Source organism: Tupaia chinensis, unplaced genomic scaffold (assembly GCF_000334495.1).
Source record: "Tupaia chinensis unplaced genomic scaffold, TupChi_1.0 Scaffold149248_1, whole genome shotgun sequence".
In the NCBI taxonomy this organism is placed as follows: domain Eukaryota; kingdom Metazoa; phylum Chordata; class Mammalia; order Scandentia; family Tupaiidae; genus Tupaia; species Tupaia belangeri.
In genome coordinates, this window is record NW_006209094.1 from 635349 (window position 1) to 657212 (window position 21864).

The 21864-nt window shown below is 41.8% G+C and overlaps 1 protein-coding gene across 1 annotated transcript; it reads left to right on the forward strand.

Moving 5' to 3' along the window:
• Positions 1-2856: 2856 nt before the first annotated feature.
• FUNDC2 (FUN14 domain containing 2) lies at positions 2857-21519 on the forward strand (the record flags this gene model as incomplete). Its single annotated transcript, XM_014585228.1, is given in 4 exon segments — positions 2857-3007; positions 15848-15923; positions 16921-17052; positions 21067-21519. Coding segments are annotated over 4 exon segments (437 nt in total), but the record flags the coding sequence as incomplete, so codon positions are not given.
• Positions 21520-21864: the final 345 nt, after the last annotated feature.

Below are 21864 nucleotides of genomic sequence, written 5' to 3' on the forward strand. Positions count from 1 at the left end.
GGGCCGGACGGCTGGCAGGGCAGGGAGTGCCGCCGGCCAGGGAGGTGCCTGGGTTCGCGCGGGTCCCGCGTTCCCGGAGTGCAGCCAAGGTCACGCCGCAGGCTAGGGCCGGGAGGGCCCAGGGTGGAGGGCTAAGGTCAGCCAGCCTTCCGGCGCCGCCCCCAACAGCCGACGCCGGAGACATTCCGTCCCAGTTCTCGGAAGCAGGCCAGGCCTTGACACTAGCTTTGCCGCTTTGGACGCTTGCCCCAAGCGCCTGGCGGAGGTTATGCTGCGTTCTCGGTGGCTTTAAAGAGTAGCGCACGTGCGACGGTACTTGGGTTTGGTCTTTGGTTTGTTTGGCGCCAAGGACTATTCCTGTTAATACAATCCGCGGTGGGACACATGTCTAAGTTATGCTTCTCACTGTTTCTTGAATGCTTAGATTGTACTTAATTCAGTGCTGGCTCACAGGATCCGACTGCTAGCCAGCCTTTCTCAGTTATGTTAGAAAGGAAGGCAGTGAAAATACTCAAGACTCGTCATTCTTTATTGTTTGCCATGTCGTATTGGTATCTATGTTCTGGAAGCCTTTTACATCTGTTGTAGCTGTGTGGAGGAGATATGTGGCGCCATCCCAACTCTTGGTTCAGTGATGTCACAGTTCAGTCATGTCACACTCATGGTCAGTGAGTACACCATGGAAACGGGTATATACTCCCTCCCACCCACAGCCAGTGGTTATCACCTGAGATGTGTAGGTATGTCAGGTAGTTGCATCTATAAGCTGGTTCTGAGGGATTTTTTTTGTTTTTTTTTTTTGAGAGATTTTCACTGTAGGGCGCGTGCACTCGCCAGAAAGACAGAGAGAGACATAGAGACAGAAAGCGAGAAATCACCCCCCAGGGGGGATGGCCACACCGCAATCCCTTCTCCTCCATTCTCCTCTCGGGATCTTGGGTGCACACGCACACGCGCGCCCGGCGTGAGTTTTAAGCCACCGGGTCCGGGACGCGAACCGCGGTCGACTACGTGGGAGTCCAGCGATATAGCCATTACGCTAACTGCTGGTTCCCTCTGAGGGATTTTGAGGGCGACATGAATTTCAACCCCTATCACTCAGATAAATGACTGAAAGAAATGTCTCAGATTTAATCCCCCTTTTCACTTGGAGCCAGTTTCCGAGCTCAAGGTTTTGGTAGAATTATAATAACTTCTTCTTGATTTCAGTTGTATTTTTTTTTTTGAGAGGTTCGCTATAGGGTGCGTGCGCTCACCAGACAGACAGAGACAGAGAGATAGAGAGACAGAAATCACCCCTCAGGGGGGATGGCCACGCTGCAATCCCTTCTCCTCCATTCTCATCTTGGGATCTTGGGCACGTGTGTGAGTTTAAGCCACCAGGTCTGGGACTCGAACCGTGGTTGACTACGTGAGAGTCCAGCGACATAGCCATTATGCTAACTGCTGGTCCCAGTTTCAGTGATATTCTTTAACTGAGGAAAACAGTTTGTTCTTCAATATAGCAGTAAAGTTTCGTATAAGGCGATAGTAGACCCAGTTCTTCAAACCTGGATTTTGGTTCTGTAAATGGGATCTGTTATGCATCTTAAATTAATTCTTGAGTTATATTTCGTGTATAATGTTAGGTTGAAGTTCTTTTTTAGAAATATGAGTATCTAGTAGTGCTAACACCATTTGTTGGAATGACTTTTTCCCTCATTTAATTACTTTCACACCTTATTATTAAACATCAAATACCTGTATGTGTGGATGTATTTCCAGGATCTGTATTCTCTTCCATTGATACATTTGTAAATCTGTAGCTCAGTTCTACATTGTGTTAACCATTGTCTTGCATATCTTAAAATTATTTACTGTTATATTGTACTATCATGATTATGGTTTTTTCTTTGTGTGTTTTTTCACTTGTTGAAAATGTTTTTATTTCTCTACAAAATTTCTAAGGCTTGTACTGTCATGATTTTGGTCTGTGTAAAAAAAGTTCTATGGGAAATCTAATAAAACTATCCACACTGATTTTGAATTCTTTCTCCCTTCTTGAGTAAATCACTTAACCTCTGATCCTTCATTTCCTAACTATAAAATGGGGTTAATTAGTAGTACTTACCTTGTTGGACTTAATTAGACATAAGGCTTATTGCTTAGCACTTTGCTTGGTGAATAGTAAGAGCTCAATGAAATATTACTATTACCTCTTGTTATCACTGCAGATCCACATAGCACTGAGAATATGTTTGCGGCCTACTGAGTACAGTTGAGTTACTAGGGAAGAGAACAGGCAAATGAAGAAAGTCTGTTTCGTTTAGGATGCATTATTGTTAAGCATCACTGGAAGTTTTTTCTAGGTCCTTTTGGTTGTTTTGAAATTTGAGAGGAAAACTTGGAGGACTAACTGTAGTTTTTCTGGGTGTTTTTCTCCTAAAACAGACATTAGTTATTTGTTCATTTTAGTTTGGTTTTCCAAAATCGAAACTTAGAATTTCACAGTTAATATATTATTAAAATAGGATGATATTTAGGAGTTCTGTATTACAGCTATTAAAATTTACTTATACAAGTAGCGACCAGTATATGGCTTAATGGTAATGTGGCTGGACTCGCACATAGTCGACCACTGTTTGAGTCTCTGATCCTGGGGCCTAAACTCAGGCTGGCTGCATGTGAATGTGTGCCCAAAATCCTGAGAGAAGAATGGAGAAGGGGTTGTGGGGTGGCCATCCCCCCAGGGGATGATTTCTTGCTTTCTGTCTGTCTGGTGAGCGCACATGCCATATAGCAAACAAACAAACAAACAAACAAACAAAAAACCTATAAAAGTCAGTATTTTCTTATTTAGTATCTTCATTCTTATAGGAAACTTTGAGGGAAATTTTGAGTCGCTGGACCTCGCAGAATTTGCTAAAAAGCAGCCATGGTGGCGCAAGCTATTTGGGCAGGAATCTGGGCCCTCAGCTGAAAAATATAGCGTGGCAACCCAGCTGTTAATTGGAGGCGTCACTGGATGGTAAGTAATGTGAAAGATGTTCGCTGTCTTTTGTGCATGATCTAGTATTGTCATTAGTATTGTCATTATAGGAGCTTCTATGATTTGAATATGTCACACCCCTCCACCCACCAAATTCATGTGTTAACATTTGGTGAACCATTGTAAAGGTGTTGGGAGGACAGTCTTAATCTGATCATGAAAGTAAGAGATGGTGCTTTTGGGAGTTGTTTAGGCATCAGGGTGGGCCCCATGATTGGATGCTCATGGGTTTATAAGGAGACACCAACACTGCACACTCCTGCCTTCTCACCATGTGATGCCCTTTGCCGTGTTATCCACCAAGAAGGGTCTCACCAGAAGCAGCCTCTTGACCTTGGATATCCAAACTGTGAGCTAAATCACTGTTCTCATAAATCACCCAGCTTTGGATATTTCTGTTGGCAACACAGTGGACCAAGACAGTAGCTGTCTCTTAACCAGTAAATTATACAATGACTTCTGGAAAATTGATCACTTCATGTGTAAACACTTATCTAAGCATCATGTTAAAGTACTGTTTAACGGTATATATAGTATTTACTACTTTATTATTTGCCATGTGCTGTTTTCGTATCTTCTTTCTTTCTTTCAATAACTCTGAAATTGGTGCTGTATCTATCCTTGTACAGACATGGGCTCAGAAAGGCCACAGAACTAGTAAGTGATGTTATAAACTAGTTTATGGTTCATTTCTGATAAATTGAAAAAAAGGTTAATAGCAAATTTAGTGAGTATAAAATACATCAATCTCAGACTTCATGCATTTGAAAATGTTACCACAAATATTGAGCAGTGTGTATAAGAAATATACACTTTAACAAATACTTATTGTTTCTCAGCCTTTTGGGAAAGACGAAGTATAACAAATTCTTACAAAGTGAACACAGAGGTAATAACCACTCAGGTTAAGATAAAATGGTTAGAGGATCAGCATTTAGCATAATGGCTATGTTGCTGAACTCCCATGTAGCTGACCGTGGTTCGAGTCCCGGACCTGGTGGCTTTAAACTCACGCTGGGCGCATGTGTGTGCGTGCCCAAGATCCCGAGCGGAGAATGGAGAAGGGATTGCGGCATGGGGGTGATTTTTCGCTTTCTGTCTGTCTTTCTGGAGACCACACGTGTCCTATAGCAAAAACCTCTCCAAAAACAAAACAAAACAAAAGGATAAAATGGTTAGTTTTGGGACCAGCAGGTATTATGGTGATCGAGGCACTGGAATCTCACATGGCTGACTGTGGTTCGAGTCCTGGACCTGGTGACTTGAAAAATCACACCGAATGTGGGGCTGGCAAGTGGCGTGGTGATTAAGGGTACTGGACGGCCACATAGCTGACCATGGTTCAAGCCCTGGACCTGGCAGCTTGCTTTCTCTCTCTTTTTCTGGTCAAATTAAAATAAATCAATAAAATAAAGTTCAATTAAATAATTCTTTAAAAAAATCATACTTGATGCATGTTTGTGTGCCCAGAATCCCAAGAGGAGAATGGAAGAGATGGGATTAAGATACTATTAGTCACCCCTGGGGGAGCAACATCTCACGTTCCTTCTCTCTATTTCTCTGTGTCTCTCTGGTGGGCACCCTGTAGCAAAAACATAAATTAATAATATGGTCAGCACTCTGTAAACTAAAGAAACTAGAGATCATTAAGCAGTTATTTTCTTTTTTCTTTTTTTTGGAGAGGTTTTTGCTATAGGGCGTGTGCGCTCGCCAGACAGAGAGAGACAGAGAGACAGAAAGTGAGAAATCACCCCCCTGGGGGGATGGGCACGCATGCACACGTGCCCAGCGTGAGTTTTTAAGTCACTGGGTCCGGGACACGAACCGCAGTCAACTCCGTGGGAGTCCAGCGACATAGCCATTATGCTAACTGCTGGTTCCCAAGCAGTTATTTTCTTGTGGGGTGTGGTCACAAAGCAATCTGTTTTCCCTTTCTCCATCCCATTCCTTTCTCCATCCTGTTGGGATTTGGGGCACACATGCACCTTGCATGTTTTTCAAGCCACTGGGGCCAGGATTGAACCATGCCATTGGTCAGGTGAGATCTGGCTCCCTTAACCTCAAGCCTTGGGGCCTGCCCTTTCTCTATAGCATTAACACCAATTCTGTCACTAAATAATATACTGTTCTTGCCTGTGTTAAAAGAAAAATAAACCAGCCAATTTAATAGAGTTTTAATAGATCAAATCTTAACATGATTTAAATTGGGCAGTTGTCCCCAGACTTCCAGGCAACTCCTGCCAGCCTCGTGGTCAACCTGGCCTTTTAAGTCAGCAGAATAGGAAAGTGTGTAATAAAAGAAAAGTGTCATACACAAACGTAAGTGAGGAAGTAAGCTAGAGAAATCATTGGTTACATTCTGAAGTTAGTCTTCATGGTTTAAAAGGCGGGATTCCTGTGACTGATTGAAGCCAAGCTGCTGTGATTGGCTGTAACTTAGCAACCAGCTCAGAACAGCCTAACATGTATGATTTTGGCTTATCCATAGGAATCAAAGTGTGGGAATACAGCAGCTGTCTTAGGCCAAAATAGTTTAACAATTTCCCCCCTTTTGGCCAGCCTCTCAAATATTTGGGAGATTGACTAAAACTCAAGGCGTTTGTGCTGCTCTCTGTCACCATCATAAATGACATTGTCTTGCTCTCAGCTTAGAGAGCAGGAGTGTTCTCTGGTCTTCAGTATGGAATCCACAGGTAATGATGTCACACATGTCAAACAGGTCTTCATTGGAGCTTTTACAGATCTGCTGAAACAAGGCCATTCAGCGTTTGATGGGTGGCTGCGTGTGAAGCAGTTAAGACTTGAGAGGACAGAGTGCACAAGGAGGACTAATGTGATGACTGAGGTGCATCCCTAACAAAAGTTCCTATGAAACGGCCGAAATGAATTTAAACAAGTTAAGGTTCAGGCCACATAGGCAATTCAACAGTGTTGGAGCCTAGTTGTCTGGAGTGTGATAATTGAGGACCATAGTTCTTTGTAATGACCTGATAAAAAGGTATTTATCTTTGTTGTTAGTCTAGTAATATAAGTCAGAATAACGGAGAGGCCTACTGGGAAAAATACAAAGATTAAAAAACCTTGAACAACACAAGCCTGCCGTCCACCATTTAGGATGCCTGTAACTAGCCATTAGCTGCACCTGTAAACACATCATCTTTTTTTTTTTTAATAAATTTTTATAATTATTTATTTTATTATTTATTTATTCATTCATTTATTTTTTTTAATTTGACCAGAGAGAGACAGAGGGTGAGAGTGAGAGAGAAAGTAAGAAAGCAAGCTACCAGATTCAGGACTGGAACCCTGGTCGGCTATGTGGGAGTGTCCAGCGTCTTACCCATCACGCCACCTGCTGGTCCCAACACATCATCTATTAATTACTCTTGAGAGACTTCCCTGGTATATCTGGTGGCTGAGTCTAAGGCAGCTGCAGTTTCAGGCACTTCTTTAATATAGTCAGGAGAGAGTTAAGTACAATGTTCAGTTTTGTTTAGTATTAAGCAAGCCACTAGCTTGAACCAAAAGGATATTGAAAGCTGGATGATATTTCATTGTTTTGTTAAACTTTTATGTTAATCATTCACTTTTTGAAGGGTGGCTTTTACCCACCTGAAACCCCAGGAGGTCTTATTTGCTATAAATTGAAATTTTTTTCTAGTTTATGGATAAGCTTTAAATACAACCAGTATCCCACTACTGCCAAAAGTAAGTCTCTAGGAACCTTACTGAAATTTTTTCTACATTAGTCTATAAACTTTATAACTGTTCTGGCTTTGTGTTAGGACGTAACTTCAGATTACAGTTAACTACTGATTATCGTTCCATGACTTCCCTGTAGGGAAGAGGAAAGAATTAAGACAGTAGGAATTGAGATTAAAAAAGAAAATAGAAAGAAACAACAAAGTTTTCATGGTGGCAGCCAAGTCTTGATCCGTGATACTGGGGCACAGCTGTCCATGTCCAAGATGTCTGTTTTGAAGAAGAAATTTTCTTGGTCAGTTTTACCTCAAAGTCCCCAGTAGGTGCAAAATTCTAAAAATCTAAAGTAGCTCTTCTGAGTTGTGAACCCAGAGTTCAAGTTCTGAAGCTCTACGGCAGTGGAGTAGTGAAAAGAATTTGGTACAGTGTCTTCCAACAGGGCTCATAGGCAGTCTTTTTCTGCTATCATTTCCAGAAGACCCCTTCTGTGGACCATGGAGGGTTTGATTGTCTTCAGTCAGTGAATCACAAACAGCATTCTTTACCTGAGGAAAATATACTTTGGCATAATTCATTAGAGCCTAGCAGAGTTTAGTTACCTCAGATTTGTCCAGAAATGTCTCATGAAAGAAACACATTTTATAATAACCTTTTGACTACTGTTACAGCGGTACTTTTCATCATGGAAAAATCTCTACACAACTAAAAATATGTGATGAAAATGACAATGCATGAAATTCCTTTATAATCTTTAAATGGCATATCAGATAGTAGAAATGTACCTGTATTTTTTACTGTCTTTTCAGCATCAAGTTGACAAACTAAACATTGGCTGTAAGATATTTTAACAATTTTAGAGCTGTTACTACACTATATTACCATAGAAATTAGGAGAAACCCCTTAATGCTGTGACTGATATAATTAGATTTTTTGAGTCTGTTAAAACAATAACTTGCTTTTATTTTTGTATATACCCTTGATAACAAGTATTTTAGCATTACTTTTTAATTGTTAATTTTGTTATTGTTTTTACCCTAAATATTTATTTAGTAGGTGTAATTTGTAGGTTTAACCAGGTAGAAAGTTTATATTTTAAAGGCACATAACAGATATGAGATGATTACAGGTAAGAATTGTTATGCAGACTAATTGCCAGAATGCAGGTGTTCCTGTTAGACTGGGAAGCACTCCCAACAGGGAAGGGTCACAGCAATCCCTGTTTATTTTTTTCCACTAATAGTGGAGATTTATGGGCATGCGTACACATACCTTTTTCATGAAGCATGCAGGGGCTGGGATTGAGCAAGTCATAGTTGTTTTTTTTTTCTTTTAATGCCCTGAATAACTGCACCATATGCAGCTGGCTTATATTATATATTTAAACATACACATTTTTTTACTGTAAAATCTTTAGTGACCTAACAGGGATGTATTTATAAATATGTGGAATTTTTGCCAAGATTTTTAAATAGACACTAATTTGCCTGAAAGTTGTATTTTTGAAGACAAATTTAATTGATATGTGGCCTTTTAAATTCAGTATATTTTTAAATTAATACCTGATATTTTTGAGAGATGTTTTGCGATAGTGTGTGTGTGTGTGTGCGTGTGCATGTGTGTGCGCGTGCGCACGTGCTCGCTTGTCAGAGAGATAGAGAGACAGAAAGCCAGAAATCACCTCCCAGGGGGGACAGCCATGTAGCAATCTCTCCTCCTCTACTCTCCTTCTGAGACTCCTAACAAAACTGGCGCCCGGCATGAGTTTTAAGCTGCTGAGTCCAGGACTTGAACTGTGGTCGACTATGTGAAAATCTAGTGATGCAACTACTATGCCATTTGCTGGTCCCAATTAATTATTAATTTTAAGGTAGAGCCCATTAATGAAGGCAAATAAACCATTTTAAAAAATTTATTTAACTTTATTTATTTATTTAACTTTGACGGGGTAGGGGGAGAAAGCAAGCTGCCAGAGACAGAGAGCGACAGAAAAAGCAAGTTTCCTCTATTTTTTATAGAATCTTAAAAGAGATAAAATAGGATTAAATTTTTTAGAAACTTCTGTATATCAGTGGGCATCCCTGGATGGACCTTAATTGGGAACCCTCAATTTTAATTGTTTTTTAAAGAGTGATTTGGTTTATATAGAATGTTCTTCATAAAGGCATAGTAATTTCAAATCACGTTACTAAGATCTCGCCACTTTTGTAAATATTGGTACTTCTAGGAAGTACAATTAGGAATTTTATTTTTTACATAAATTTTGAGTCTCTTTAAGCCAAGAGAAACTTGTGGGAAATAATTTATCCTGGTGTTTACTCTGAGCCCTTCTTTATTAATTTAATTAATGATCTTTCTCTAGGCATGCAAAAAAGAAACACTAGGATGTTTAACATAAAAATTTTTGCAGGTTTTTTTTTTGGGGGGGAGAGGTTTTCGCTATAGGGTGCGTGTGCTCACCAGACAGACAGAAACATAGAGACAGAAAGTGAGAAATCACCCCCCAGGGGGGATGGTCACGCTGCAATCCCTTCTCCTTCATTCTCTTCTCAGGATCTTGGGCACGCACGCACATGCGTCCGGTGTGAGTTTTAAGCCACTGGGTCCGGGATGCAAACCGCGGTCGACTATGTGGGAGTCCAGCGACATAGCCATTACGCTAACTGCTGGTTCCATAACATAAGAATTTTATAAGAAAAAAAATTTTTAAAAAACTTACAATAGCAACTTACTGCTAGTTTCAGGCTGATCCAGTCAGACAACTGGATTTAATTTAGTTAATTACCTAATTCAGTTTAATCCTGGACCCAGTCTAGTTTCTTTTATAACCCCAAACCCAGTTTGGACTAACATTTGCTCATATACAACTCAGAGAGCTCTAAACACAAGTCCGCAGAGCTCAAACCTGAAAGAGAACTTACCTACGATTCCCAGTTGCTGTGAGAGAACAGCGGACAACAAAGGTTCCCATGGGTGCCTCACTTGGTCACTCTCTACTCCTGGAGGCCATCACCTTTATCACTGTGCCACCTCTCGGCTCCAGGTTTAGCTGTTTTTGCTCAACCTGATGTTTTGTGTAGTTGTACAGTAGTTTCATTTTTATTTGTATTCATAGTTCCATTGTATACATATGTACCGTAGTATATTTATGCAATTGATTACTAACATTGAACTTGTTTCAATCTTTGGTTAATACAAACATTGCTTATATGAATGAACATACTTATACAAATTTTCCAGTGTATATGCATTTCTGCAGGGTCTTTCCCAGAAATTGCTAGGTTATGGGATATAAGTATTTTTCACCTTTGCTATATAGCATCAAAGCCACTTTCTAAAAGAAGTTGTAACAGTCTATACTTACAACAACAAGGATTGGGTATTCCTGTTGCTTTACATTCAAAACCACTTTCTAAAAGAAGTTATAACAATCTATACTTACAACAGCAAGGATTGGGTATTCCTGTTGCTTTACATTCTTGTCAGCACTTAATATTGCAAGACTTAAATTTTGCCAGTGTGGTAGGTAATGGTATTTAATTTTATTTTTCTTTTCCTACTTTCTTTTGGATCAAACGTGTGTGTGTGTGTGTATAATTTGAACATGTGCATACACATATTTTTATTGAGGTGAAGTTCACATAACATAAAACTAACATTTTTAGGGACCAGCAGGTAGCGTAATGGCTATGTCACTGGACTCCCATGTAGTCGGCCGCGATTCGAGTCCCGGACCCGATGGCTTAAACTCATGCTGGACACATGTGCATGCGTGCCCAAGATCCCGAGAGGAGAATGGAGGAGAAGGGATTGTGGCGTGGCCATCCCCTCTGAGGGGTGATTTCTTGCTTTCTCTCTCTGTCTCTCTCTGTCTTTCTGGCAAGTGCCTGCACCCTATAGCAAACACCTCTCAAAAAAAACCAAACATTTTTAAAGTTAACAATTCAGTGGCATTTAGTACATTCACAGTGTTGCACAACCACCATCTTTAGGTAGTTTTACATCATTTTCCATCACTCCCAAATAAAACAAAATACCATTGTCCCCTCTCCCAACCCCTAGCAACCACCAATGTACTTTACGCCTCTGAATTTACTTCATGTAGATAGATAGGAGCACATATGTGACCTTTCGTATCTGGCTTCTTTCATTTACCATAATATAATCCTTTTGAGCTTCATCCATGGTATATCAGTACTATTGATAGTATTCCAGTGTATGTGTATACCACAATTTGTTCATCCATTTGTCTGTTGGTCAACATTTAGGTTATTTCTATCTTTTGACTGTTGTGAATATTTCTGTGAATAGTTGTGCACAGGTATTTGAGTACCTGTTCTCAGATCTACCTTGGTAAATACCTAGGAGTGGAATTGCTAGGTTAAATGATAATTCTATGTTTATCTTTTTGAGGAGCCACCTAACTGTTTTCCACAGTGGCTACCCCTTTACAGTCACATCGTTGGTGTATGAGTGTTCCAGTCTTCTGCATGTTGCCAAAATGTGTTATTTTTCCATTTTTTGTTTGTTTTTAAAGACCATCCTAGTGACTGAATGATATGTCATTATAGTTTTAATTTGTACAATGATTAATGATGTCAAACATCTTTTCATGTGCTTGTTGGTCGTTTGGAGATCTCTATTCAAGTCCTTTGCCAATTTTTATCTTTTTGTTGTTGAGTTCTTTTTTATTTTTATTATTTTAATTTGCTATAGCACATGTGTGCTGACCAGATACACACACACACACACACACACACACACACACACATAAAGAGGGAGAGAGAGAGAGAGAGAGAGGAAGAGAGAAAATGAGAAAGCAGGCTCTCAGGTTCAGGACTTGAACTGCAATTGGCCATGTGCTCGCCCCTGTTGTTGAGTTCTAAGGGTCCGTTTTATATAAGGGTTCTTTACAGAGTTTATAGAAAATACATATTATGAAAAAACTGCATAGATTTCAAAATCTTTTGAAAGGTTTGCATCAAAATAAACTTGTATTTTTAAATCCATTTTACTACAAACTTTTTGAAGTCACCTTTTATTCTGGATATTAGACTGTTGTCAGACATGACATTTGCAAATACTTTCTTCTGTTCTGTAAGTTGTCTTCTCACTTTCTCTTTTTTTTTTTTTACCAAAATTAATTTCTCCCATGTTTGGGGGCACCTCCCCCGCCAGCAGCAATATGAAAGTATTATGCAATATGGGTCAGGGTAGAGGGAGACCACAGGTGCACTTCCACCTGAAGGGACAAGGACAGAGGCACAAGGAGGGACCCCACCTGACAGGAATATGTCTTTTTGTCCCCACATTATAAAGAAAATAAAATGTGACTTGTAATTGATAAAGTTGGACTCAAATAATCACTGGCATATAAAATAGTCTATGAAACAAGTACAAAAGCTACTGCAGTGTAATGTCACCAGGACTATATCCCAACTCCCCATGCCACACTCTTTAATGGACCAGTGAAATCTCCAAACATGTAGGGATATTTCACATACAGACCTACCTGAAAGAGAAAAAAATCTACCTCTTACAGCAATTGCAGCCAACTTCCCAACCTTCTGGAATATGAAACCCTTGCACCTACAAAAAAAACTCCCAGGGTTAGCTTGGTGACACAGTTGTAATGCGCTGTTCACACAAAGCTGGATCCATGTGGAAAATCTTAGGTTAGGTCACCTTGAGTATAGTCCCCATCATCCCCACTGCCTGCAGCCTTCTCAGCCAGCCAAGATCCTAGGTACCTGCCTAGTATGTACAGGTCTGCCAAGGATCCTAACCTATGATTTTCCATATGGATCCACCCTTGCTTGAACAGCACATTGCAATTGCATCACCAAGCTAGCCCTGGGAGTTTTTTTCTTTCCCCAGAAAGATTTTTGTTACAAGGCACGTGCTCTTGCCAGAGAGACAGAGATAGAGAGACAGAAAGCAAGAAATCACCTGCCAGGGGGGATGGCCATGCCACAGTCTCTTCTCCTCCATTCTCCTCTCAAGATCTTGGGCATGCATGTACACATGAGTTTTAAGTTGCTGGGTCCAGGCTCAAAACACAGTCAACTATGTGGAAGTCCAGGGATGTAACACCATCTGCTGGTCCCCGCCCTGGGAGTTTATTAAAAGTGTGTGTATTAACACCTTAATTAGAACTAATTTTAAAGATAAAAGGGACTGAAAAAAATGACTGGAGTTTTATATATACTTTTTTTTCCTTCAAATTTCTCTGTGTCTTTGAAAGAGGAAAAAAATTTTTATCCATGACTTTCAGGTTTTGAAAAAAGACAAGAGAAACAAGGACTAGGTAATGATTTGATTGGTTGCACTTACCACTGGTTAAACAATCTTACTTGAAAAGTATCAGTCAGTGGCTATGCATAAGGAACCGAGGCCAGTAGATTCAAGGTACAAGGACATTACCTTCAACTTATGATAGGATTTAAGAATTTAACCTGAGTGTGGAACCAGCCAATGGCATGCTGGTTAAGGCAGCTGTATCCCACATGTCTGACATTGGGTTGGAGTCCCGGACCCAGTAACTTGAAAAACACACCAAGCAAGTGTGTCCCTGCCCAGAATCCTGAGAGGAGCATGAAGAAGGGATTACAGTGTGGCCATCCCCCCTCAGGGATGCTTCCTCAGTTTATATCTCTTTCTATATATCTCTTGAAGTGATGAGATGTCAAATGCAGGCCTTTCTCAGGGCTTTAACCCTCTCTCCTAGGGTGAGATAACCTTACCTTTTAGAACAGGGGTGGGCAAAATGTTTCCATGAAGAACTGTAAGGGAAGTATTTTAGATTTGCAGATCACCTAGTCTCTGCCACAGCCACTTGCCTCTGCTATTGTAGTCCAAAAGCAACCATAGATGATATGCAAGTGAACTGCCATGATTGTTTCTGTAAAACTTGCTTAAAAAAGAGACCGTGGGCTTTATCTGGGTCCCAGGCTATGGTTTACCAATCCCTGTTGTAGAAGGAATATATGGACTTCTCCATGAGAATTGATTCTAGTTCATAAAAGTCAAGGTAGTGAGACCAGGTGAAAAACTGTGGCCAGAATCTTTATCAGAGGTTCTAGAAAGTGAGTACACAGAGCAGTGAGGTCCTGGGACTGATCCTTGGGGCAATCTAATGTTTAGATTCAGGAAGACGAGGAATCGGCAAAAATAAGTCTGAGAAGGAACAGTCAGTGATTGTTGAGGAATCAGCAGAGCGTGGTATTCCAGAGCAAAAAGATTTTTAGGAGAAGGTACAAGAACAAAATTGGATTAAGAAATAGGAAAGGGGCCCAGCCTGATGGCATGGTAGGTAGCAAACTGAACTGCAGTGCTGGGGACTGCGTAGCCAGTCACAGGCTCAGATCCCTGGGTTGGTCTGAAAACATGTCAGTTGCACCCACGATCCTGAGCAGCTGGAGGGCTGGGGTCTGGGATCACAGCATGACGGAGATCTTGTCAAGAATACATCTTGCGGGAACCAGCAGTTAGCATAATGGCTGTGTCGCTGGACTCCCACGTAGTCGACCGCGGATCGCGTCCCGGACCCGGTGGCTTAGAACTCACGCCGGGCGTGTGTGTGTGTGTGCCCAAGATCCCGAGAGGAGAATGGAGGAGAAGGGATTGCGGCGTGGCCATCCCCCCGGGGGGGTGGTTTCTCACTTTCTGTCTTTCTGTCTCTGTGTCTCTCTCTGTCTGTCTGGCGAGCACACGCGCCCTATAGCGAAAACCTCTCCAAAAAAAAAAAAGAATACATCTTGCTATTTTGTTCTCTATCATGAATAAGATAAATAAAACTTTTTTAAAATGGGAAAAGGACTTTGACAGAAATTTCTCCAAAAAAGACATAGGAATGACCAAGAAGTATGTGACAAGGTGCTCAACTTGACTAATCAGGGAAACGCGACAAAGGGGAGTAGAAAAGAAGAAAGGTGACTGGAAAAGGCTTAGAGTTTAGAAGGGACCTTCTCAACAGTGGTCAGTAATTACAGCCTATTTATGTATAGCAGTGAACAAAATAAAATATCTCAAATATCTGCCTTCATGAAGCTTATCATAGGGTGGGGGAGTAGGGAGATAGACAACAAAAAACTCAATCAAATGATGATATTGAACTGGTCAGCACATGTAGTAAGTTTGATATCATGGGGACATTTCACATTCAACTTATGCAAACTAGCATTATCATCTCTCCCCTCCCTTACCTTTTCCTCTTCCTTGTTTTTGTATTAAAAATGCCACCAGCTGTCCTACCTAGTTATTGAGGACAATGACTTACCCCTGTAACCACTCCATCTTCAAACTCAGGAATGTTTTGTGAATTTGCTTCCTCCTTGTCAACTCTGTCCACCAGCTTTCCTTTCTGCACTGCTACTTCAGCCTCCTAACTGGAGGCTTTGCCTTTGTTCTCCCTCTTTAATGCATTCTCCACAGTGTGGCCAAAGTCATTTTTTTTATATTATGTTTAATTTTATTCATTATTACTATTATTATTATTTTTTTAAAAATTTGACCAGAGAGAGACAGAAAGGGAAAGTGAGAAGGCAGGCCACCAGGACCGGGACTCGAACTGCAATTGGCCATGTGGAAGTTCAGCGCCTTAACCACCACACCACCTGCTGGCCCCCAAAAGTCATCTTTTAAAAATATCACGGGGCAGGGGCAGCAGGTGACATAGTGGTTAAGGTGATAAGACTCCAACATGGCTGACTATGGTTTGAGTCCTGGACCTGGTAGCTTGAAACTCAAGCCAGGTGCATGTGTGTGCATGCACATCGTCCCTCCTGGGGGGTTATTTCTCACTTTCTCTCTCTCTGTCTCTCAAATGAGTGCATGTACCCTGTAACAAAAATCCTTCTGGAAAAAAAAATATATATGTATATGTGTATGTATATATGTATAATCACCAAGAAGTTTTAAGGGACTTGCTCAAGACCACAACATCAGGAAGCGGTAGAGTTGAGGTTTGTTCTCTGGTTTCCAGCCCCAAGATGGGCAGGCTTTTGTGTAGTGGGAAGAAAGACTGTGTTTTCTGAAGGTAAACATGTCAGCAGTGTGCATTTGCATGCATCTCAGCCCACTGTCTCACCACTTGTCTGATATTGCTTTGGTTTTTGTAGGTGCACGGGTTTCATATTCCAGAAGGTTGGGAAGTTGGCTGCAACTGCTGTAGGAGGTGGATTTTTTCTCCTTCAGGTAGGTCTATATGTGAAATGTCCCTACATGTTTGGAGATTTCATTGGTCCATTAAAGAGTGTGGCATGGGGAGTTGGGATATAGTCCTGGTGACATTACACTGCAGTAGCTTTTGTACTTGTTTCATAGACTATTTTATATGCCAGTGATTATTTGAGTCCAACTTTATCAATTACAAGTCACATTTTATTTTCTTTATAATGTGGGGACAAAAAGACATATTCCTGTCAGGTGGGGTCCCTCCTTGTGCCTCTGTCCTTGTCCCTTCAGGTGGAAGTGCACCTGTGGTCTCCCTCTACTCTGACCCATACTTCATAATACTTTCATATTGTTTTCAAATGCCTCTTTCTTTTGGGGCCCCTGACTGACTGGAGATTGTTCTAGAAGTGTCTCCAGGAAAGATGCTCAGAATGGGGTTCTGATGTAGGGTGGGTCTGACATTCAAGGAGGACAGGGCAGGTGGGACAGAGGCAGTCCGTCCTTGAGGGTAGGGAACTAGCATGCTGTTGGGAATCAGAATTCTAGTTTGACATAGGGATCCAGTTTCCTGGCCTCACATACAGGCTGGATATCATTGCCATACAGAGAACCCAATGGCAGACGTCTCCAGAAATGGAAAGTCAGAAGGGTTTCTTTTTTTTTTTAAGAGGGTGTTTTTTTTTTTTTTTTTTTTTACAGGCGCCTTTTGCTGGAGGGAGAGAGACAGTGAGAAGGAAAGTGAGAAATCACCTCTAGGGGGAGATGGCCATGCCACAGTCCCTTCTCTCCTCTCCTCCTTGGATCTTGGGCACATATACACACGTGCCTGTTGTGAATTTCAAGCCAGCGGGTCTGGGACTTGAACTGCCGTTGGCAATATGAGAGTACATTGATATAACTGCTACACCATCTGTTGGTCCTCAGAAGGGTTTTGACAGTCTGCTTCATGATTCAGCATGACAGAAAGACATACCAAGTCTAAATTTCTTATTTCTTGTCATTGTTGTTGAAATTGTAGCTTGCAAACCATACTGGGTACATCAAAGTGGACTGGCAGCGAGTGGAGAAGGACATGAAGAAAGCCAAAGAGCAGCTGAAGATCCGTAAGAGCAACCAGATACCGACAGAAGTCAAGAGCAAGGCTGAGGAGGTGAGGCTTGTTTTGTTTGCCTGTGTGGGAGAGGTGTAGATTTTGATATTTCCGTGATGGCCAAGGCATAAAGATACAAAGAACTTGAATTAATAAGCCAAAATCTCTACATTATAGGTGGCCTTAGCTGGAATATCTTCGCTGCAGAGGCTTTTTTTTTTTTTTTTCATTTCATTTTCTTTTTTATTTTTTTGGAGAGGTTTTCACTATAGGGCGCGTGCGCTCGCTGGACAGACAGAGAGAGACAGAAAGCGAGAAATCACCCCCCTGGGGGGATGGTCACGCCGCAATCCCTTTTCCTCCATTCTCCTCTCGGGATCTTGGGCATGCGCACACATGTGCCTGGCGTGTTTTAAGCCACCGGGTCTGGGATGTGAACTGCGGTTGACTATGTGGGAGTCCAACGACATAGCCATTACGCTAACTGCTGGTCCTTCATTTTCTTTTATACATTCAATCACATTATTATTTGGCTTACAAAATGGATATTTCAACAGGTGAATATTTCTCCCTAGTACAGCTAATAAAACTACAAAATATCTTCAACAGATAATACCACATTTCTTTGTGCCATTAATGTTTTGCCTCCCTATTTTTCTTCTAAATGTTTTTCCTTGAAAAACTGCATTTCCACTTGCAAAAAGATGAATCTGAACCCCTATCTCTCACCTCTGACAGAAATCAAGTCAAGGTGGATCAAAGATCTAAATCTAAGATCTCAAACTATAAAACTGCTCCTGAAAAACACTGGGGAAACTCTGGGAGACAGTGGGGCAGAGGCACTTTTTAAAGGCAGATAATCGAAGTGTGTGGTGACCTTTGTCTGTGTACATTTATGGATTGATTATCCCTTTAACCTATTCTTGCTGTCAGGATGAGTATGTTCAGTTCTGTTTTGTTTCTGTGTGCGCGTATCTTTGAAACATCCATACTCTGCTGTTCTCTACTAATTAGTGAAAATTCCTCATCCAGGGGTTGACAAACTCGTTCTATAAAGGGTCAGATGGTACATATTTTTAGCCCTGTTGGGCATATGGTCTCTGTCACAGCTACTCTACTGTGCAGTGTGAAAATAGCCATAGGTTATATGTAAACAAGTGAGTCTTTGTTGCATTAAAACAAATGGCCAGCTGGATTTGGCTGTTGGACTATAGCTTGCTATCCCCTGGTCTAGTACATGTAACCAAACCAGGCTAGGCTCCTAGCCTTGGCTGGGAGGTCAGGGGGAGTCTTCCCTTTTGGGGTTTTTTTTTTTTTTTTTTTTTTTTTTTTTTTTTTTCCTGCTATTGGGCATATGCGCTTGCCAGAAAGACAGAGAGAGACAGAGAGGCAGAAAGTGAGAACTCACTCCCTGAGGGGGATGACCACACCACAATCCCTTCCCCTCCATTCTCCTCTCGGGATCTTGGGCACACACGCACATGTGCCCAGCGTGAGTTTAAGCCACTGGGTTCGGGACTCGAACTGCGGTCGACTACGTGGGAGTCCAGTGACATAGCCATTTTGCTAACTGCTGGTCCCGAGAAGTCTTCCCTTTTTAAAAAGGATGTATTTTGCTACTTCTTTATTAATTATATAAACATGTCAAGAATGTCAAAGAAATAAGTGGACTAGTTACAGAGACATAAACTAGGGTCAGATTGTCATACTCTAGTAGCAGTGACAGGAAAAGGTTACACAATCATATAGAATAGGTGGTGGAAGATGAGATGCTTGGGTTAAACATGGCAGATTTATCTTCCACTTCCTCCTGAAATATTTCTGAATGACAGAACAAAATAAAAAGGTTAAATTCACAGAGACAGAAAACAGGAGAGGAATACCAATAGATGCCAGCAACTTTCTGAAGATTAGAGAGCAGATTTGTTGAGTAGTAAATGGCTTAACAGAGTGGAAAAATACTGAAAAGATGGCCCAGCATCATTAGGTACCGATGACAGTCTCCATGTGGGAATAGGGATTGCCCAGAGCTGGTGCCTCTACCCAGCGCAGGTGTCTGTAGGATGGGAACAAGCTGGTCCTTTCCTTCTTTCTCTCCATTCATCTGCCCTCCTCAGTCTGTTATGGAAGTTACATTTTTTATTTTGCTAAACCTTATGTGAATATGTCTGAAAGCAATACATGACTGCTGAGATTTTTTTAAGAGATATTTTTGCTATAGGACATGTGTGCTCACTGAAGAGAGAGAGAGAGAATGACAGTGAGAAGTCACCCGTCACCCTCCAGGAGGGATGACCATGCTGCAATACCTTCTCCATTGTCCTCTTGGGATTGGGCCCACTGCGTTTTAGGCCACTGGATCTGGGACTTGAACCTTAGTTGACTACATGAGAGTCCAGCGACATAACCATTACACCATCTCCTGGTCCCAAGAACTTCTAAATACTACCAGAAGTGTATATAATAAAAACTAGGGGACCAGCAGATGGCATAATGGCTATGTCACATGTAGTAAATCATGGTTCAAGTCCTGGACCCAGTGGTTTAAGCTCACGCCGGGCGCATGTGCATGCGTGCCCAAGATCCCGAGAGGAGAATGGAGGAGAAGGGATTGTGGCGTGGCCATCTCCCCTGGGGGATGATTTCTCACTTTCTGTCTCTTTGTCTCTCTCTCTCTTTCTGGCGAGCACACGCACCTTATAGCAAAAAAAGCTCAAAAAAAAAAAGTACAAGGTTAGGGTTTGATTAGAACCAGCTCTTGACTCACAGGAGAACTTGTGTTCCTGTTTATGGCTGGTACTGCCATGGGCTCAAGGGGTATGGTGGCTGGTTCCCCCACTCATAGAGCCTGCGGTCTGATTTGAGGCTGGAGATGACAATGAGTGCAGTGTTCAGCAACTAGGTGACTTTAATGAGAGCAGTTTTCCTGGGGTAGGAGAGTTAAAAGCCAAGTATAGCAAGAAGAGGAATGAGTAGGAAGTAGGGAAGTAACCATAAATGAAAGCACATATTGCAGGAAGTTATATGGTTGATTTTTCTGTCTTCCTGATGGCACATGGCAAAAGACAGTGCTTTGTTTAGGGAAATGTGGCAGTCAGAGGGACTTAGGAGGAAGAGTAGAAAAGAGGTAGCATGTGAACGTGGCAAGAGTAAGGGACACTGGAAGGTTAGGAGGCTGTGGTCCAGGGAGTGAGAAATGCGGGGTTGAATGTTAGGGAATGTGCCTATACTTGACTTCAGGACATGGTCAGACCAGGATGCTGGGTGTGGCATTCATCTGAGTACTTTCTAAGGTGGTAGCTGAGAAAGAGGAAGTCTGAGCCACTTACCAAAATTCTCTTGTTAGTATATAGGCTGGAGAAGTGGTCAGGAGCACAGACAAAGTAGCCTCAGATGAGCAGGGGCTTTTATAGTTGAAGTTGGGAGTAAGAAAATGAGGACCTTGCCTGTTAGTCATTCTTGGATGTGGTGAAACGTGACAGTGACAGTTCTTAATGTCTACTTGAGAGATTTTAGGAGATAATGGATGGATGGGCAGACAGGTGGGGTAGGTAGACAGTTGGAAAGACTCAGGGAAGATTCTTCAGATGATGAGCAGCTGCCATTGGAGCATAGGTGCCAAAGAAGAGAGGGAGCACAATACTTCTGTACCAGCTTCCAGGGTCTCTGGCCTCCCTCTCCCCATCTGAACTCCCAGGCATCCTTCTAGCTCCCTTGGTAGGAATTGCCCTAGGCCTCTATCTCCTTTTTATTTTACTTTTGGCTTGCCCATCCACTCACAGAGGCCTGGATTGAAAACATCTTGAAGTCCATCTCTGTACACTAGCACCTGTGTCACCACCCTGACTCAGAGACCCATTGTGTCCCTTCCTGGTCTGTGTCCTGCTTCCTGCTGGGCTCCTTGCAGCAGCCAGTGATCACATTCATATGTCAGTCCATGGCTCCTTTTGCCCTTGGGGTAAAGTACAAACCACTTTACAGTCAGGAGATTGATGTAGTGGGACTGGCATAGAGCTGATTCCTAACATTCACATCAGTAGCAGAGTAACTCATTTTGTCATCTTCTGTCTCCAGGTGGTGTCCTTTGTCAAGAAGAATGTTCTAGTGACTGGGGGATTTTTCGGAGGCTTTCTGCTTGGCATGGCATCCTAAGGATAATGACTCTACTTCCATTGTTCCTGGTTTTCCCAGCCAGCAGTCTCCACGCTCCACTATAGGACGTTGAGTCACTCTTCCTCTTCTCCCGTGCCTTCCTCCTTGCCGTGGCAGATCTGAATGGCTTCTGTAGACATCATTGACGGCGATGGAAGAAACAGTAGATGGTAGCTCTCCTCCCAGTACACTGCTCCCCATGTGGCCAGTCTGTAGGTCAGCAAGAATGTTCCTTTCCCTCCTACATGAGACACTTTCCAGAACATGTTGCAAGATGGCTCGCCATGGAGGATGAGTGAGAAAGGAGCACATAGATAACTGTTTAATGTGCTGCTTGGAAAGGAATGGAATACATTTGCCTTTAAGCATGAACGATTTTGGTATCTTGGTGTCTACTTTCTTTTTCAGTTTGGTTTTAGATTACACAAAGAGCTATTTATACCTGCTATGATTATCCTAATGAAAAAGGCAGTGTAAATACTGCAGTTAATAACACAGAACACACTTGTGTGAAAGACATTGTATTTGTGGGGGAGTCTTTAGGGAAATCAACACTAGAAATACCATGTTGGGTGGTCAGACTTCATGAGTCACTTAAGAGTGCAAAGATGTTGTCCACTCATGTTTTCTACCATAAAGGTCTTTTCCAAAGGGTGTGTTTATAGTAATACAAGTGATTTAGGCAGGCAAGGGAAGAAGCTTTTGGATTTTCATTTCATA